Source organism: Propithecus coquereli, unplaced genomic scaffold (assembly GCF_000956105.1).
Source record: "Propithecus coquereli isolate 6110/MARCELLA unplaced genomic scaffold, Pcoq_1.0 Scaffold343, whole genome shotgun sequence".
NCBI classification, from domain to species: Eukaryota; Metazoa; Chordata; class Mammalia; order Primates; family Indriidae; genus Propithecus; species Propithecus coquereli.
Window position 1 is genome coordinate 1985996 of NW_012149097.1, and position 18873 is coordinate 2004868.

The following is an 18873-nucleotide window of genomic DNA, read 5'->3' on the forward strand; positions in this document are numbered from 1 at the left end:
GGGTCTTGCTCTTGCTCAGGCTGGTTTCGAACTCCTGAGCTCAAACAATCCGCCCGCCTCGGCCTCCCAGAGTGCTAGGATTACAGGGGTGAGCCACTGCGCCCGGCCAATAGTAAAAATTTTTACTTGAAATTTACAGACTAAGGCTATATATTAATAACTTAATTCCCTTTAATTTTAATATAGTTTTAGTGTAGGTAGACTTAATAAAACCAAAATAGCATATTAATCTTCCCCACACAAACAAAATATTGTGAACAGATACTGGAAACCTGGAAAGCCTCAATGATAAGTGATTTTTAAAATAAGGTTGGATTTTAGAATCTACTCTGAGGTACATGGACATTACCAAAATAAGACACAGTTTCTTTGCGTACAGTCATTCCTCTCTCAGATCAGTGGGCCAGGGCCAACTGACCAGAGAAGGGAGAAGGAAGTCAGTCCTAGGTTGATAAGGATGGTCACTTCTTTCTTTAGTATTGCTTGGATTTTTTTTTTAAAGAAGCATGCATTCCTTTCATAATAAGAAAGGAAAAAGGGAAGGAAGAAAAGAGAAGGAAAGGAAGGGGAAAAAAGGGGGGGAGCCCCCCCAAACCCAGAACCTGTTTAGGGATAATATATACTAATAAGCAATCTGATACTTTTCTAGATTTTCCTAATTAGTATATTATTTAATTCTACATGTCAACAGTTCCTTTCCCTCTTCTGGCTCTTTTCTTAAACAAATATATTTAATTTGCTCATTAGACAAAGATAAATGATCTAGTTTAATAGAAATTTATAAATATTATAAATTAACCAAGTAGAAGGAAGTTAAATTTGCTTTTCTAGATTTTTTAAGTTACCAGAGCAGAAAAAGTTTATTTTGCTTTTTAGCTGGAGTCATGTAATTTAGATATACACAAGTTTACCTCCTATTATTCCCTTTTCTAATTCTAAAATTCAACATTTTCCTGATAGAATGGTTTAAACACCCAGTACCTTTAGTCAAGCAATTACAAAGTCAATACTTATAAGAAAATTAGGTGTAAGATTTTATGCCTTCATATTTGCAGCTTATAAATATATTTAAATTTTTCTTTGTTAGTTCACTGATAATCTACAAATAATATGGGTGAGATGCTGAGATTCTGTTAAAAAGAATACCACTGAAAAATGAAAACAATAAAAATACTATTACCATATAATTAAAAATAGCTTCTAGATTTTCAAATGGCTATCTTAACCCAAATTGTGCTTACATCTAACAAAGTAGTTCTAGGTTAATGAAACTACAGGGCTGTAACTCTATTATAATTAAAAGAAAACTGGCCAGGTGAGGTGGCTCATGCCTGTAATCTTAGCACTCTGGGAGGCTGAGGTAGGAGCATCGCTTTAGGTCAGAAGTTCCAGACCAGCCTGAGCAAGACTGAAACCCCCGTCTCTACCAAAAATAGAAAAAATTAGCCAGGTGTGGTGGCATGCACCTGGAGTCCCAGCTACTCAGGAGGCTGAGACAGGGGAATCACTTGAGCCCAGGAGTTTGAGGTTGCTGTGAGCTACGATGACACCACTGCACTCTATTCAAGGCAACAGGGTCAGACTCTGTCCAAAAAAAAAAAGAAAAGAAAAAGAAAAAACAAACAAAAAACAAAATAGAACTTGGATGAAGCTAGAAAATTACCTGTTTTAACTCTGCAACTTGTTCAGAATCTCTAGCTGAAGCTGTTGCTAAAGACTGTTCATTCATGCCAGACGTTTGGGAAGATTTCTATAAATAGCAAAGAAATAAACTATGAAATAAATTCAGTCTAAAGAGATAGGCAAAAACCAAACAGCACGGTACACATATAAACTATATCTTATACATGCTTACCAAAAAAATTCACATCATTTTCATTTTTATGCCCAAGATAAAATTTCAACAGTGTGTATAATCTACTTTTCCATATGTAAAAAATTTATATATTTATACAAAGTAATTTATTAAATCTAAGCATTTACCTGAGGTCATATGGAGAAAGCATAAAAGCAGGTATTTATTGAAAGATTTCCATGTATTAAGAGTATGTCATTTAAATCTCATAACAATGAAACAGATATTACCACCACCAATTTATAGATTAGAAAACAAGTTTAAAGAGGTTAACTAAGTTGCTTAAATTCAATTAGCTAGGAAGCATGGAAGCTTTAGAGAGTGTAACTCTAAAACTCACACTCTAAAAAAAATCTTAATATATGATACTCTGGCTTAAGAGATCCAGCAAAAAAAATAACAATTTAAAAAAAGAAAGAAAGAAAAAGGCAGGGTGAGAATTACTCTTGACCTCTTATTTAAAATTTTCAGACATTTACTTACCAAATTTTCAATCAAAGAGTCCTTTTCGGTCAGCTGACTCTGTAAAAGTTCCTGATTACTTTTTAATTCTTCTATTTCTTCTCGCAACCTACCAATTTCTTCCAGCTGAATGCCATTCACCTGAGCCCCATCGCTGTAAGAACTCTGATGCTGATTGTCTTTTCCTGTTAGCCAAGCATAAATTTTAAAAAGCCAGCATGAAACCTAAGTTTTTCATTATTTGAACTAGAAGATCCAAATATATAACTTTCTATGTTCAATTACTTCGGCAGCACTTTTGCAATCACATTTCATCTTTGCAGAATAGTGTCTTGATAAAAATAATGAACTGATGATATTTTCACATTTCTGGCAAGAAAGGGGCATAGTCAAACAGTTGACTAAACTGTACAGTCTGGTGATCTATCATTTAAGGATTACAGTTATTTCAATTCCAATTCTGTCAATGAAGATAAAATAAAATCCCTTTTAAAAAATCTTCACAAGCACTATAGGATGACACTATTTACCAGCAGTTGAGCTCTTACCATATGCCAGGCACCACCAGAATATTACATATATTATTTCATTTAATTCTCAGATGTTATTATTATCTTCATTTTGCAGAAGAGAAAACTTAAAGATTAGACCAGTTTTTCTCAACCAATTGTACATCTGAATCACCTGGGGAGTCTGCAATAGTTCCTGATGCCTGGACCCAACCCCAGACTAATTAAATCAGAAACACTATTGGGGTTTTTCTTTTTTTTTTTTTTTTAACCAATAAAAAGCATCTCAGGAGATTCTAATGAGCAGCCAGGGTTCAGAGTCTATGGGTCAGATAATCAGGTAGCAAGCAGCTTGGATTTCAATCTCAACTACTCTTTACTACCATGCTACTTTGTTTTAAACTCTAATTTACACATTCATCACTGTGACTAAGGTTACAGAAAGATTAGTCCATAAAAGAATCTGTTTTACTTTGTCTAGCTCCCAAGAATAGAATGACCCGGACCCTACAATAGTGATGGCCAGCTACACTTACCTAGCTGTACTTTAAGAAGATTATACTGATCCTTGTGCTGCTGAATCTGAGATACTTGCTGTGTGACTGCTGTCTGGAGCTGTTCATTTTGACATTTTAATGTAGAAACCTGCTGCCTTAATTCCTCAAGTTGCAGATCCTGTGAAACAAAATATAATTCAAGTGTTTTACATTCATACTAATTACCATTCAGAAGAACCAATTTTAAAAATTAGAGGTTATTTTGGGTTAGTATGTTAAAGAACTCAACACTTCCAAAATCATTTAATAATTAAGCAGTAATACATTACTATATGCACCAAGGCAAATTTACATGCAGTAGAACTGTAAGATTTCACGTAAGGCCCAATTAGTAAACACTATGGCATTATTTGCAATCTCACTGCAATTACGGGGGGATATCAAATGAAAAAACTCCATTTTATGGCCCATCAAACCATTTAAGAAATTTACACCATGAACTATTTAAGAAGCTTAGTATATGTACATATACATATGCATGTTATTTTTTACATTAAAAGACAATCATAACAGAATATTTATAAGACTGAAAAGAGAAAAAAGAGCTTCCAACTCTCACCACCCTAATGTAACTACAGTTGGAATTTCATATACTTCTTTATTTTCTAATTTTTTCCCAATTCATGTTTTTTAAACTTGTCATAATCAGTCCACATATAATTTTGTCACCTTTAATTTACTTACTATTCTAATTTTCCCATATTGCTAGTTTTCACCATCACAATTTTTAATGCTCACTTAATATCTAATCAAGTAGATGCAATAATTTACATTCAATGTTTTTGACACTGAGGTTGCTTTCCATTTTTCAAAATGATAAATATTATTACAATATATATCTCAGTCTATATAATTGTTTTCCTGAATTTTGGAGAATTTCCTTAGACTAAATTCTCAAATGTCATTTCAAAGGATATAAACATTTTATAGCTCTAGATGCTCGTTACCTAATACCAAACAGCATTTTAAGCGGTGAGAGAATGTTTAAAATGAAGATTTCTGAAAAAGAGTCAATATAGTAATTGTGTCAAATCACTCTTTTCTTCTTCCAAATCGACTATATTTGTTAGCCCCAAATGTTTATTTTGGGACTACATCACATTCCAAGTGTTTACTTTTCCACTGTTCCAAAGACATTACATTTTACCCACTGGAAATGATTCCATGTTTGTACCAACATATAAATGAAAAATCCTAATGATCATGGGTAGTTTAATGATTCAAATTTTGATTATTCAAAGATGATTCTAATTTATTGTTTGCTTATAAACTGAAAAGCTGAAACGGAATGCTAAATATACCATAATATTTTTATTCTTTCTTAAAATCACAATCTCAGAAATACAGATTGTGGGGAAGAAAAGAACCTAGAGGCAATTCTCATTTAGAGGGTTCTACTCATGCTCTTCCTTGCCCCACCTGGCACAGCTGCACACAGCGGGGAGGGGACGGCCATGCAGGGAAGGGGATGAACCTGCTCTGTGCGAACTGCCACAGCTGTGTCTTCTATGACACTGGCATTTTAACAATATCAATAATCTCACTTTTCAGATAAAATTACAGCAATTTCTAGAATTCCAATCAAGGTATATACCAGAAGAAATTAAATGAGAGTAAAAACCAAGAACATATTTTGAAGGAATGTAACAGAAGGTTTAAGTTGTTCAACACAATGCAAGCAATGGAAGTTCCCTGGTATCCTGAAAAGAGTATGTCACCTGATGATTCTGAAAAAGAGGTTTCAAAGTAACTCATCATTATCTACCCTAATAAATCAGCTCCTTCTCCTGTGCTAACTCAATATCACCTATTCAGTTGTCCAGGACAGAAATGTAGGGATCCTATTTGACCCTTTCTGCACCCTCAAACCTGCATTCAAACATTACCAAGTCCTGCTAGTTTTATTTTCCACATTTCTTTTTTTTTTTTTGAGACAGAGTCTCACTCTGTTTTCCGGGCTAGAGTGCTGTGGCGTCATCCTAGCTCACGGCAACCTCAAACTCCTGGGCTCAAGCGATCCTCAGCCTCCCGAGTAGCTGGGACTACAGGCATGCGCCACCATGCCCGGCTAATTTTTTTTCTATATATTTTTAGTTGTCCAATTAATTTCTTTCTAATTTTAGTAGAGACGGGGTCTCGCTCTTGCTCAGGCTGGTCTCGAACTCCTGAGCTCAAACAATCTGCCCGCCTCGGCCTCCCAGAGAGCTAGGATTATAGGCGTAAGCCACCGCGCCCAGCCTTCACATTTCTTAAATCTGTCTCCTTTGAACCACATGGTAAGAGCTTTAGAATCTCACTAAGAGACATAGATTTGGATTCTGTTCTACCAATTGCTGAGTGACCCTGGGTCAGTTTAAATTCTCCAAGTCTCAGATTCTTCATTTATTCTAAACTGAAGATATAACTACTTTGTAGGGGTACTGTGAAAATTACACGAGAGTTTAAAATGCTCAGCGAGCATGTGAAACAGTAAACATAAAAGGGCAGCCGTTACTATCATCACTCTAGTTTCCTCCCACAGCTCACCTGCCACCACAGCCTCCCCTTCGTGGGCTCCTCCTCCCTCTAGCTTTGCCCCTCAAATTCCTCCTTCACACAGCTACCAGAGTGTTGTAAGTACAAGCCAGCAACACTAGACTCGAACTTATCATGCTGTTTGTCACTTCCTGCCTCTGTTCCCTCTCTCTCCCTTTGCCTGGACTCAGCATCTTGGCTTTTGGTAAGCCCCTGCTCCTACCTAGCTAAATTAGGTGCCTCTCAGTGCTGCCATATGCCTCTGACTGTCTCTACCACTAGACTGAATATGTAATAATATGCGTGTTACAGTAATGTATTTATGGGTTTGTCTCCCATGGAACTGATACGGAAACCTGTCTGATTCATGTTTTTATCTATACCATCCTGCACAGTGCTTAGCACATATTAAGCACTTAGTCTGTTGAACACCTAGATGCTTTGAAAAATAATGAGTTTTACTTTCTGTATCTTCTTTCGTTTGAAATGCGAGGAAGAATTCTTCCTTAATGTAGGAAATATCTATCAGTAGTAATCAGAATGTATACAATTCATTAGTACTCACTTGCTCGCGGATCATATTTTTGTAGTGAGACACAATATTGTCATGCTGTTCTAATGTTTTCTTCACCTCTTCTTCTTTTTTATCTTCTTCACTGGACTTATAAATAGCCTTAGTTATAACACCTGGAAAAGAAAGTTTATTTCTTTTAAACATTTAAAATACTATTTTATTATTAAGACTTAGTCAAAACATATAACCTAACTCCATGACAGACAAGAAATAATCTTTCCAGTCTTACTGAAAGCCAACTATCTTTCAATGGGCTACAGATCAAGAACTAGGAAAAAAGATCTACTTTCAGGCTTATCATATAATCTGCATGTATCCAGGACATATATACACAATATAATCACATTTACTTTCTAATGAATATCAATATAAATCTTCTTGTCTTACCTTCAAGTTCTTTTACCAGCTTTGTAAACTCATGATCAAATATCATACATTCTGGACTGGGAAAGTTTGGTTGGGGTTTCTGAGATGCTCTGGAATATAACTCATGTTTGCTAATAAATCCTAGTTTCTCTATGAAATTCTCTTTGCCAATCCTCTTCTCTATTAGTTGTTTTAGTTTCTCTCTACAAAGATAAGCATATTGAAATGCTTTAAAAAAACACAAAATCATAACAAAACGTAAAAGCTTGGTCTACATTATACTTTGGCAGAAAAATGTGCCATTATCTCTTGACACCATTAGAGTCATCTTCCCCTTACTTACTTCGTGCAGCTCTCAAGTGAGTTATCATTGAAGTAAATTGAAATGCCCAACAAGAGGGCACATAAGCCTTGGACCAACTGCTCTTCCTCTCCAAGATTTTCTGCAATTTGTCCTGTAAGCTGAAATCTTTGTTAAGGAGGCTGATGATTCATAATATCTAGAATACTTTATTTTGCAATTTGAATGTGATATATATTTCATGTAAGAGTTCCTATAAGATATATCATATATACTCCAAGCCAGAATAAAACAATGATACACACACACAGCTTAAGCAAACATCATTACAACCGTAACAGTTTAAAAAGTTGCAACACAGATAAGATGGTGGAGAATTCAAACATTTTGGGTATAGAGCTATTTCCAATTGAGAAGAAAAAAACAAAAAAGATATAAATACTTACATGTATGTTACCAAAATATAAAGGATACAAATGGAACATTGGCTGAATTGTGAAGAAAATGTGTTACCGCAATGGGACAGTTGCTTAGCCAGGTACAAAGCAACATTAACAATCCAACTCTTGTTTGTATTTTGCTTCCCTGTAATAGATAAGTTGGCAGAAATCTCTCTCCATTCATTCTATTTTTTCACACTTAAAGTTGATCTAAGATCCCTTCCCATCCGCATGAAAAGAATTTTAACATCTTATAAAAGATGTGCCAGAAATCTAGATTTAAAAAAATTGAACAAGAAAATACATTCTTGTGTGCACCACAGGCTGCATGTGTCAAAATGATCGCAGTGTGGAAACTAGAATTGATTCATTTTCATAAGCATATACTGGGTTATTTAAAATTCTATTATAGAAAACCCTGGTCTGCTAAGGAAAAAATTTATGATGTAGAGGTTTAAAAAAAAAAAATCCATCAACCCCAAGACACTTTACATTTGCCAGGCAAATTTATGATATTTCAATCAATATTTTAAAAACAAGTTCCTGGTAAGAGGACAAATTCTGCCTCCTTCAAAAAACATCAAGAAAAATACAAAGAAATAATCTCCTGAATCATTTAGTCAAATTCCATGAGAGAATATATTTTCTAACAAGAAAATAAACCATGCTACAAACTCAGTGACAGTATGTTACATGAGAAAATCACCAACATAGTCAAGAGGAAAAAGATTTAAATTAGCAAAGTGTCCCAAGCCACTAACTATATTGCTGCCTAGTTAAACAAGAAAATTAGCATGTCCAGCAAAATTAGTTTTCTAAATTTTAAAACAACACATTTACATCTCCTATATAGATAATCTCAGTTCATAATATTGACAATGCCCATTTTCTATTACTATAACCTGTATTTCTTTTTTAAAGAAAAACAAAACTTCTTTGAAATAAAATAATGAAGATCAGCACAGTAATGCTTCATTTTGGGGCAGTTTTTATAAAATATCCAAAATATATTTATTCAAAGATCTAGACAAGGAATGGATTTAAAATAATCATTGCTGTTTTGAAAAATTTCTACCACCTAGACTATTCCATTTCGCAAACCTTGATGTCAGTATCTTGGCCTTTTTATAATCTATTTTCAGGTATATTTAATATTGAATTAAATAAATTCAAACTGGACTTCTCCAAATGATTTACCAAGTAAGCATTAATATGAATTTGTTTTCACATGATACATTTTTACATTTTCCTTGATTCTATGTCATTACTGTGCCCACAGTATACCTTCATGTTACCTATATAAATTAAAAAGTTAAAAAAATGTAGTCTCCACTGACTATATGCCACAGAAAACTTAAATTACTCGAGTTATAAATGCAAATGTTTTATCTACATGCTATATATATAGAAATTCATCATTACTTAGACTAATCATTTGCAGGTACCAAATATGCCTAGGTATATATAAGGGCATCCTGTCAAATCACTGGCTGATGTCTGAGTGAACAAAAACAGAATTAGCTTTAAATCTGAGTCTTCTAGAAGTATGCCCTTTGGGGTCTAATTGAAGGATAAGAAGAGCAAAGTTAAACATAACCAGGGAGAAAATAGAATGGAACGATTCATTTATCATGGCAACAAAAAAACGCTTCTCAGCCTTTTGGCTAAGATCCAGTGTATTATAGCAACAAAAGAAGATAAAGTACTCAGGAATGAACCTCATCAAAATGGTCTGAAACCAAAACAAGAAAACTTTTAAAACACTCCTAAAGAGCACAAAAACAGATACAAAACCAATATAAAGACACCGTGTTCTTAGATAGGAAGACCTGACATCATGAAGATGTTAATTCTAAGTTAATTCATAGCATAAATGTGATCAAAACAAAAATACTAAAAGGTTTCTTCTGGAACTTAACAACCTGATTCTGAAGATCATATTAAAAAAGTGAGAATAACTAGGAATACTGTTGAAAAAAATGAAAAACAGTAATGAGGGGATATTCGATCATGAAGAGGCAGGAATCAAGGGATAGAACAGAAAGTCTAGAAATGGACCCATATACAAATGGGAACTTAGTATATGAAAAATGTAGCATATAACCATCAGTGGGTTATAGATGGACTTAAAAAATTTTGGGACAACTAGATAGCTATCTTGAAAAAGATCAGTGTGGATCCACACCTTAGAGTTCATTGAGGAAAGTGGAACAAAGAGTTAAATGCAAAAAAAGAAATCAGAAAGTATGAGATGAAAATATGAGTAAATTCCTTAAGATCTTTAAGTGGGAAGGCTGTTCTAAGTATGACTTAAAATGCAGAAGCCATAAAAGAAAAGTCTGAAAAAAAAAAAAATCCAGGTGGGGAAGGGCAGCTCATGCCTGTAATCAGGAGTTTGAGACCAGCCTGAGTAAGAGATCCCGTCTGTACTAAAAACACACGAGCTATTATGTTCTACTGATTACATTTTCTAAATAAAAATCCCTCTCATTTCTATGTACGTACGTGTCAAGTTTAATATTTTTGCACTGTTTATAAAAACATATAAAAAGCTAACACTTTAAATTCCTAGTGTTCAAGCATTAAAATGAGGTTTTAGCATATTATAATCAAATTCACTTTCTAGTGGTGGCCTCTGGGGACAGAGAAATAATAAGAAAGGGGGTATATTGGAACTTTGTGAGATTATGAAAATGTTCTATGTCTTGTTTTGGGTGGTGGCTACAGAGGCACACACTCAACCATCAAAAATCATCAGACTGAACACATAAGGTCTGTGCATTTTACTGTGTATAAATTAATATCTCAAAAAAAATTCCCTTTTAAATTATTAACATTTATATTTACAAAATACTTTCCCAAATATGAAAAATTCTGCAGGCTAAAGCTGCCAAATATGTGTGTGTGAGTTATTAACAAATGTTAAATCATGCTCATATACAAAGACATAATTCCTAACAGGACCTCAGTTATTACTACTCACACTGTTCAACTGAAATGCATGCTCAAACATGAATATTACGGTACACTGGTTTTTTTACGAAACACACAAACAAAACCAAACCAAACACAACACTCTTCCCCCCACATCAAAAGTTAACCCTCATATAGGACTGTAGTTATATGGGTATATATAGGTAGTTGTAGCATATGGATTATATCCAGAATAATCCATAATATTTAATTTCAAATCTTTCAAATTACAAAATTATACTTGCCATTGTACACTTTAAATAATCTAATATAAAAGTCATCACAGTCTTTCATATACTGATTAACTAAAGACAAAATTCTTAAACCTAAATTTTACTTCCTGTGAAATGTTTTAAGGAGAAATAAAGAAGCAAGCTTGGGAGGAAAAAACACAAAAAACCAAAACCAAGGAATTCCAGAAAGTGCAAGCATCCCCGGAGGAAGCACAAAGTATACAGCCTCAGATTCTCACTCCCATAGTTCCTAGTAATGTCACTATAGTATCCCACGGAGAGAAATTGGAGAGCCACTTATGATAGAGATAAACTTGCTGACACGTAAGTGTGAGTAGAATATAACTTCAAACAAGCAGTTAAAAAAACCCAATCAGCAAAACCCAAGACAGAGAAGACTTGATGAGAGAGGAAAATGCCTAAGCTAAATCAAGTGATACATACCCGTCTGTCGATCTTATCACCCTGCAAATTATACATTAAAAATTATTCATAAATATTACTACTTTAGAAAAATCCCTCAAATACTTTTTCAGAGTCCCTCTACAAACCCAAGCCAATAACTTGGGACAGGATAGTTCTAATCTTTTATTTTATAAAAATGATAGGCATTTTAGAGGATAAGGATTTTATAGCACTATAATTAATTACTTAAGAGTAAGGAAGATACCACCACCTTTAGCATTATGCATTCATTGTAATCACAATGTTACAGCGAAATCTGTGGTGACAGTAGTCAAACAGTTAATTACTGTTTGGCTTTTTAAAAAACTGTTTTCAGGCCAGGCACGGTGGCTCACACCTGTAATCCTAGCACTTTGGGAGGCCAAGACGGGCGGATTGTTTGAGCTCAGGAGTTTGAGACCAGCCTGAGCAAGAGCGAGACCCCGTCTCTACTAAAAATAGAAAGAAATTAATCGGACAACTAAATATATATAGAAAAAAAAATTAGCCGGGCATGGTGGCACATGCCTGTAGTCCCAGCTACTCAGGAGGCTGAGGCAGGAGGATTGCTTGAGCCCAGGAGTTTGAGGTTGCTGTGAGCTAAGATGACACCATGGCACTCTAGCCCGGGCAACACAGTGAGACTCTGTCTCAAAAAAAAAAAAAAAAAAAAAAAACTGTTTTCAACAGACAGCAACATGATAATGCCAGGTATTAAATAAGATATGAAAATTTTAAGGTAGTTTTTTTAACACTAAGAGATAGTGATAAATAAGAGATAAAATAAGTTTCCAACTAAAGTAAACCAATTCTAAAGTACACTCAACTCCCTTTTCACTATAGTTAATTTTTAAGCTTTCACTTATAACTTCTACTAATGGCACTAACATTTTCTTAAAAGCTCCAAATAAGGAAGAATTCAATGAGTGTGGCAAGATTAAAAACTAAAGAAGGACACAGCACATTATTATGGAGAGTGGGTAGGATGATTCCACTGCTAGAGCAGTGGGCAGAATAATTTTAGACTTATCCACATTCTTACTCTCCCTGACTGATTCTGAATGTTGATGACATTATTATGGCTTTGCTAAAGTGTGAACTTGAACTGTTCAATAGCATGGCTGGTACACACGGGCAAATCATGTAATAGTAATTACTAAGTGCCTAGCATTTACACTTCAACAAAGCTTTGCTGTTTTCATTAAGCGTCTAAAGGAACACAAGCGTTTTTAGTTATGTTTTTCTACATCTTGTTAGGTAAATTATATGCACTGGGGACTTGAGGATTTGAGAATTCACAAACATCAAGGGTGTATATTGTATAGCTGTACATACAATGGACTGATATTCTATTTTTGTTTCTGGCTGATCAATTGCTCTGGGAAGAGAAAGAGGGAGGTACACAGCTATGAACTACATTATTCCCTCTCATAAACTAACCTCAATTCAGTTACGGAGAAGAAAGAGAAAATGACCTGTAAGAACACTATCGATGATTTAAAAAGAAAACAAAACCCTCAAAATACCTTTCTGCCCAGGACATGTGTTTCCAGCATGATGCAGATCGTGTAACTATTTGGCAAAACCATTCCTACAGGAATATTTATTGCTTTCTTTCCACTAAACTGTTCGTGGTTACAATGAACTAATAAGCAGGTAAGTCCTCTCTTTTTTCATGTGCATCTTCTAAGGACATCCTTGCATCCTTGTAACACTGACATCAAAACTTATAGCTGGAACCCTTTTACCCCTTAGAGAAGTTTCCTGCAATACCTTACCTGTGAAAGGATGTTGGTGCACTGCTGTAGTAAAGAAACCGGAGGGTTGCCAATACTTGTAGCAAGTTGAACCCTGAGCAACTGTTCCTTCTGGGTAGCGTTTTCTTGCAAAGCATGGGCAAGGGCCACAGCAGCACACCAGTTTGAAAGTGAATCAGTAGAAAACAAACCTCCACACAGTAACTGGCCAGCTGAGACTGAATTACCTGTTGCTACAAAGATGGAAAGCAGACGATAAAAATATATTAGATTTTCACTATTGTGGGAGTAAACAAAAATTTTTTTTTTTTTTTTTTTTTTGAGACAGAGTCTCACTGTGTTGCCCAGGCTAGAGTGCCGTGGCATCATCCTCGCTCACAGCAACCTCAAACTCCTGGGCTCAAGTGATCCTCCTGCCTCAGCCTCCCGAGTAGCTGGGACTACAGGCATGCGCCACCATGCCCGGCTAATTCTTTCTATATATTTTTAGTTGTCCAATTAATTTCTTTCTATTTTTAGTAGAGACGGGGTCTCGCTCTTGCTCAGGCTGGTTTCAAACTCCTGAGTTCAAACAATCCACCCATCTCGGCCTCCCAGAGAGCTAGGATTACCGGCGTGAGCCACCGCGCCCGGCCAAAACAAAATTTTTATAAATTGTTTTCTGGACATACAAAAATAATTATTTTGAAAACAATAAAAGTCTGCTTTTCAAAACAAAATGAATGATGAGAGAAAGGTATCTTGGAAGAAAAGTAGCACAACGAAGAAACAGAGGTTGAATATCCCTTATCTGAAATGCTTGGGATCGAAAGTGTTTCAGATTTTGGATTTCCATATTTGGAATGCTCAACCTGTTATAGAACACTTCAGGCATCAAATTGATGATGGTAATATCCCCCAAAATTATTACTTTAATTAAAAACAACATTTCTAAAATGAATCAAGGGAAATGCCACATTTTAATTATTCTACTACATCCAGGGTCTTATTTTCATTTATGGTAAATAATTTCTTATGGTAATAAATTTTTTACCAAAAAATTTTTGATAAAATATAATTAAATAGACTTAAATTTTGACAAAAACCACAAGGTATGTAATTAAAATGAGCTTTACTGAGGTTTTCAGTTGTTAAAGATAACAAAGGTAAGTATATCAAGGATTTACCTTAGGAAAAATGAAATATTTAAAGAATCCATAGAAAGGGTAATGACTCTACCCGCTACTAGAACAATAGACCAAAATGTTAAGTGTGATTTAATGGTAAAATTTATCTTTAGAGTGATAATTACAATTAACAGTAGCTTCTGTTTATTGGCATCTATTATATGCCAGGTGCTAGAGGTGAGTGCTTAACATACTTAATTTAATTGCATTAATCCTCACAATATTCCTAATGAGGTGAGTGTTATCCCCATTTATAGATGAGTATTATTATCCTCCACGTAACTTGAGAAGGCTCAAGTTAAAAGTAATTTGTCCAAAGGTACACAGCAAGAATAGTGGAAATTCTACAATGCAAACTCTGGTCTGACTCTAAAGTATGTTCTCTAAACCTACTTGCAGGCCTTGGAACTCAGCTTTTTTTTTTTTTTTCCCTAAGCATACAAAATATTTCAGACCGAAGCATAGAGAGAAAGATTCAATTAAAAGCTTAAAAGACATTTACTTTTTAAAATAGAAATTGCAACTATATTACTTACCATCAATGGTGGAAGGTAGAAGTGTTGACACAATTTCTCCTTGTCCTTTTTGGTTTTTATATAAGAAACACTGGAAACAATAGAGAACAGCACAGCGCAATACAAATGGCTGCCTTTCATTAACCATGGACATGAGCAGTACTACAATTGCCGGTCTGTCGCATTTAAAAAGAAAAGAACAAAATGAAACATTGCAACCCAAGTACACAAGTTAATAGTGAGTCATTTTTGTTGGCTGAGGAATCATAACCTGAACACCAGCAAGTTAAGTATTTCTATTTCCATTTCACAGAAAAGAAAATTGTAGCTGAGAGAAGTGAAGTAACTTGTTTGCCTAAGGTACACAGCTAGGATGTGGAAGAGGTGATATCTGAACTTAAATATTTAAGTTCCAAAGACTACACACTCTTTTAAAATACCAGTATTTGGCCAGGTGCAGTGGCTCACGCCTGTAATCCTAGCACTTTGGGAGGCAGAGGCGGGAGGACTGCTTGAGCCCTGGAGTTCAAGACCAGTCTGAGCAATACAGCAAGACTCTGTCTCTACAAAAAATTAAAAAATTAGCCAGTGTGGTGGCACACGCCCACAGTCCCAGCTACTTGCGAGGCCAAGGCAGAAGGACTGCTTGAGCCCAGGAGTTTGAGGTTGCCGTGAGCTATGCCACTGCACTCTAGCCTGGGCAACAGAGTAAGATCCTGCCTCAAAAACAAAACCCACAAAAAAACCCCAATATTTATCTTGTCAGATAACTTCTAGTTTTGAAACATACAAATGAACTTCTTTAAAAGGAGTAAGATGTGTATGTGAGATATATTAACAACCCAAAGTAAGTTTTTATTTCCTCAGAGGAATCTCAGTTATTCCCTTTTCCTACCTTGGTGGGTTTGAAGGTGCATTTACAGATGCAAAGTAGTCTTGGTTTACTTGGCAGCCTCGAATAACTTCTGATACAGTATTTATGGTCTGTTAAGAAGAGAAAAAAAAAAAAACATTTAGAGAAAGTAAGTCAAGTTAGGAAACTTGTTTTCAAAAGAAGAAAATGTTATATCCTGCTTTTTAAGTGCCAAAATTGAGACACCAAAAAAATCAATGATACCATTATAATTTTATAACACTTTCTCAATGTAAAATTTTAAAACATTAAGCAGGGGCCTCCAATTAAAAATAACACATGACCACATGCATTTCAAATCTCAAGAAAGCAAAATCAATGATATCTTCTAAGAGAGACGAGAATCTATTTCTATAAAACAAAGATGTATTAAAATAAAATCAGAGAACAAATTTAAAATGTAACAAATTAAACATTCAATTTAAGAATGAAGTTGAAAAAATCTCCAAGAAAGTAGAAAAGACAAATTATATTCCGAAACATGTTGTACAAAATAAACATATACAATTTTTGTTTGTCAATTAATTTTTTAAAAAGACAAACTAGGTCCAGAAAGTCTAATAATCTAATTAAAGAGTTACAGAAAGAAAACATTAAAGAGAAGAGAAAATTATCAGGAATACCAAAAACATCCTCAGAACTGAAGGACGTTATGTGTCTAGCTGAGTGCCCAGTGAGTGGCAAAAATAATTAGGGATGGTGGTGGGGTGGGGAAAGGTCCATAGGATAGCACATCACAGTAAATTTCAGAAAATCAGAAATAAAGAAAAGATCTCAAAAGTTTCTACAGAGAAAAAGCAGGTTTCATTTAAAAAAGGATTAGGATTCAGAATGACTTCAGACTTCTTAATAGCAACACTGGAATGATGTTCTGAAAGTTAAGTGTTAGTGATTTCCAACGCTGAATTCCACATCGAGTCAAACAAATTAACTCTGACAGTAGAGGAATAACATTTTTAGACATGAAAGAGCTAAAAAAATTTCTCTTGTCATTTAGTCTATTTTAGGAAATTAAGGAAAATTAGATAATGAACCAAGGGGTAGGGGAAAAAGACATGGGACCCAGATAACCAAGGAATCCAGGTCAAAAGGGAGGTAAAAGGAAATCCTAGGAGGATGGCAAAAGAAAGTCCCGGGACAAGAGAGGTGTGGCAGGAGGAGGAAGGAGGGTTTCCAGGAGGCCCTGGGTAGACAATGACCTGTTAAGCATATGATAGTATTGATATGCATAGATATATAGGAAATCAGTAAAATGAAAGAATATAATTATAACTCACAAAAGAAAGATATAAAAAAAAAGGATACAGGGCTCTATTTGGCTTAGCAAGAATAGTATTAGTACAGGCCTGATAATATAACCCCCAACCGCTGATTTAAATATAAATTCCATAAAATAATTGTGGGGTGACATGAAGAAGTAATGTGGGAGGGGGGAGTGAGACTTAAGGTAAGGAGGACTGAGGTTGAAGGCAGCTGATTTTGTTATAAAACTTTTATTATTTGTACTTTTAACATGCATGTGTTAGTTTGAGAAAAATAAAAAAATAATTTAAATAAACTAAACTTCTTTTCTTCTAACTATCTTCTTTTTCTTCTTGGTAAGCAACAGAATATGCCATAGCATCAGGGGAAAAGAATTTACTATTCAAAGAACCTACTTGTTGAGTCACTTTGTCACTTTGACTAAGTCACTTTGTTCTCAAAATTAAAAACATAAATCATACCGTGCATTCCTGTTGAATACAATAAAAATAATGAGAAATCTTTCTAGATGGATCTGCTAAGCTTTAACATTATATACTATAAAATTGACAAATGAGTATATCTTTGGGAATCGATACTGTCGTCATTATGCTAATTACATTTTAATAAGATCAGTAAAGAATTTAAAATACAAAAATGGTTAACTATTATTGTTTTTCCTTCAGCCAATATCTAATTCTTCCTAGGATTCCTGATTTCACCTTCCACAGAGCAGCCTCTGCCATAACTTGGTTTACCTCAGTCAGGATGTCAGCAGGAACTCCAGTAGCCATCAGGATGGTACAGAGCTGCTGCAGTAACCCACACTGGAACATAGCTTTCTGACAGCTGCTGGTAGCACCAGGAGGGTTGGTGGGAGATACCAGTACACGAACAAGCTGTGAAGGAAAGAGAAAACAAAATTTGTCCTTTAAAGATCTGAAAAGCCTGGAGGCAAATCTGATCTATTAGAACAATAAAGTGTATATGAAGCACCCCCTACTTGCTCAGCCAGATCTAGGTGTTTTTGCCTTCCTGCTTGCATAGCAACAGTTCTGTTACAACACACACTACATTTTGCTACTTGCTTAATTAAGGCTGTCTCCTTCTGGTAATCGTGAACTCCCAGAGAGTAGAAACTGCCTTGGTCATTTTTGTATCCCAAACAACGAGCGTAGTATTTCTCACACTTTCAATACATAAATGAATGGGTGGCAGAGTTCTTAGCGAAGGATGAACTACCTGATAATAGAGCGGGTCTGAAAACAGAATGGCCTAATGTGTGATAAATTTCCTCTACACTGGAAATACTTAAAGACAGGCTAAAACTAACAATTGGAGATATGGTAAAAGATTTATGCATTAGGCAAGGGCTTGGTTTTGTTGACTGTCCGTGCCAATAAAATCCCTATGATTCTATGATTACTCTGAACCTGAACATAAAATTTCAGAAACATGAAAAAAGTCATCCTAAACAACTATTTAGCACAGTTACATCTCATTTTATTTATATGTATTTTGCACCTTAAAACTAGAGTTACATGTTTTGTACATGTATGTACAAAATCTTACACATCAAGATCAAATGGGATATCTATGATAATGTTAACCCATTATTTTATGACACACAGAAGTAATCAATGATATAATGGAGTACACTAATTTTATTACTACAGCTGTCACATATCACAGCCTGTGACTTCACTAAGAAAGGGGATGTTTCGTGGGGGAGGAGCTAAACATAAATAAATGAATTTGAAAAGTGGTATTTTTATTGTCGGTGAATAAAAAGGTGACCAGAATTACAAAAAAACCTCGATCAGGAATTAAGTCATTGAGTAATGAAGAAACAGATTATTTAGATGTTTCCATGTCTGGCTTAACAGACATTCTCAAAGAGGGTTAACTGACACATTGATGTCACTAAACACAGGCTTCAAAATGACACGGGTTCCAGTCCTGCAACTTTTCTTGTCAGACTTCTGGTGTTTCCCCCCCCCCTTAATTTATTTCCCTCCTACCTTTACTACTTCTTCTTTTCTTTTTTTTTTC

General features: G+C 34.9%; 1 protein-coding gene across 2 annotated transcripts in view; it reads right to left on the reverse strand.

Annotated features, from left to right (window-relative positions):
• USO1 (USO1 vesicle transport factor) overlaps positions 1-18873 on the reverse strand; it is a 111197-nt gene that overhangs the window by 7431 nt on the left and 84893 nt on the right. Inside the window, exons 10-21 of one of the 2 annotated variants that reach the window (XM_012650984.1) lie at positions 17580-17720; positions 15562-15650; positions 14688-14842; positions 13007-13218; positions 11229-11249; positions 7613-7723; positions 7181-7299; positions 6859-7040; positions 6463-6584; positions 3363-3501; positions 2339-2502; positions 1664-1750 (exon numbers count right to left, since the gene is read on the reverse strand). In XM_012650984.1, coding sequence (XP_012506438.1) covers positions 1664-1750; positions 2339-2502; positions 3363-3501; positions 6463-6584; positions 6859-7040; positions 7181-7299; positions 7613-7723; positions 11229-11249; positions 13007-13218; positions 14688-14842; positions 15562-15650; positions 17580-17720 — 1542 coding nt within the window. The remainder of the gene's footprint in view (positions 1-1663; positions 1751-2338; positions 2503-3362; positions 3502-6462; positions 6585-6858; positions 7041-7180; positions 7300-7612; positions 7724-11228; positions 11250-13006; positions 13219-14687; positions 14843-15561; positions 15651-17579; positions 17721-18873) is intronic. The other variant, XM_012650985.1, reaches the window with a different exon arrangement.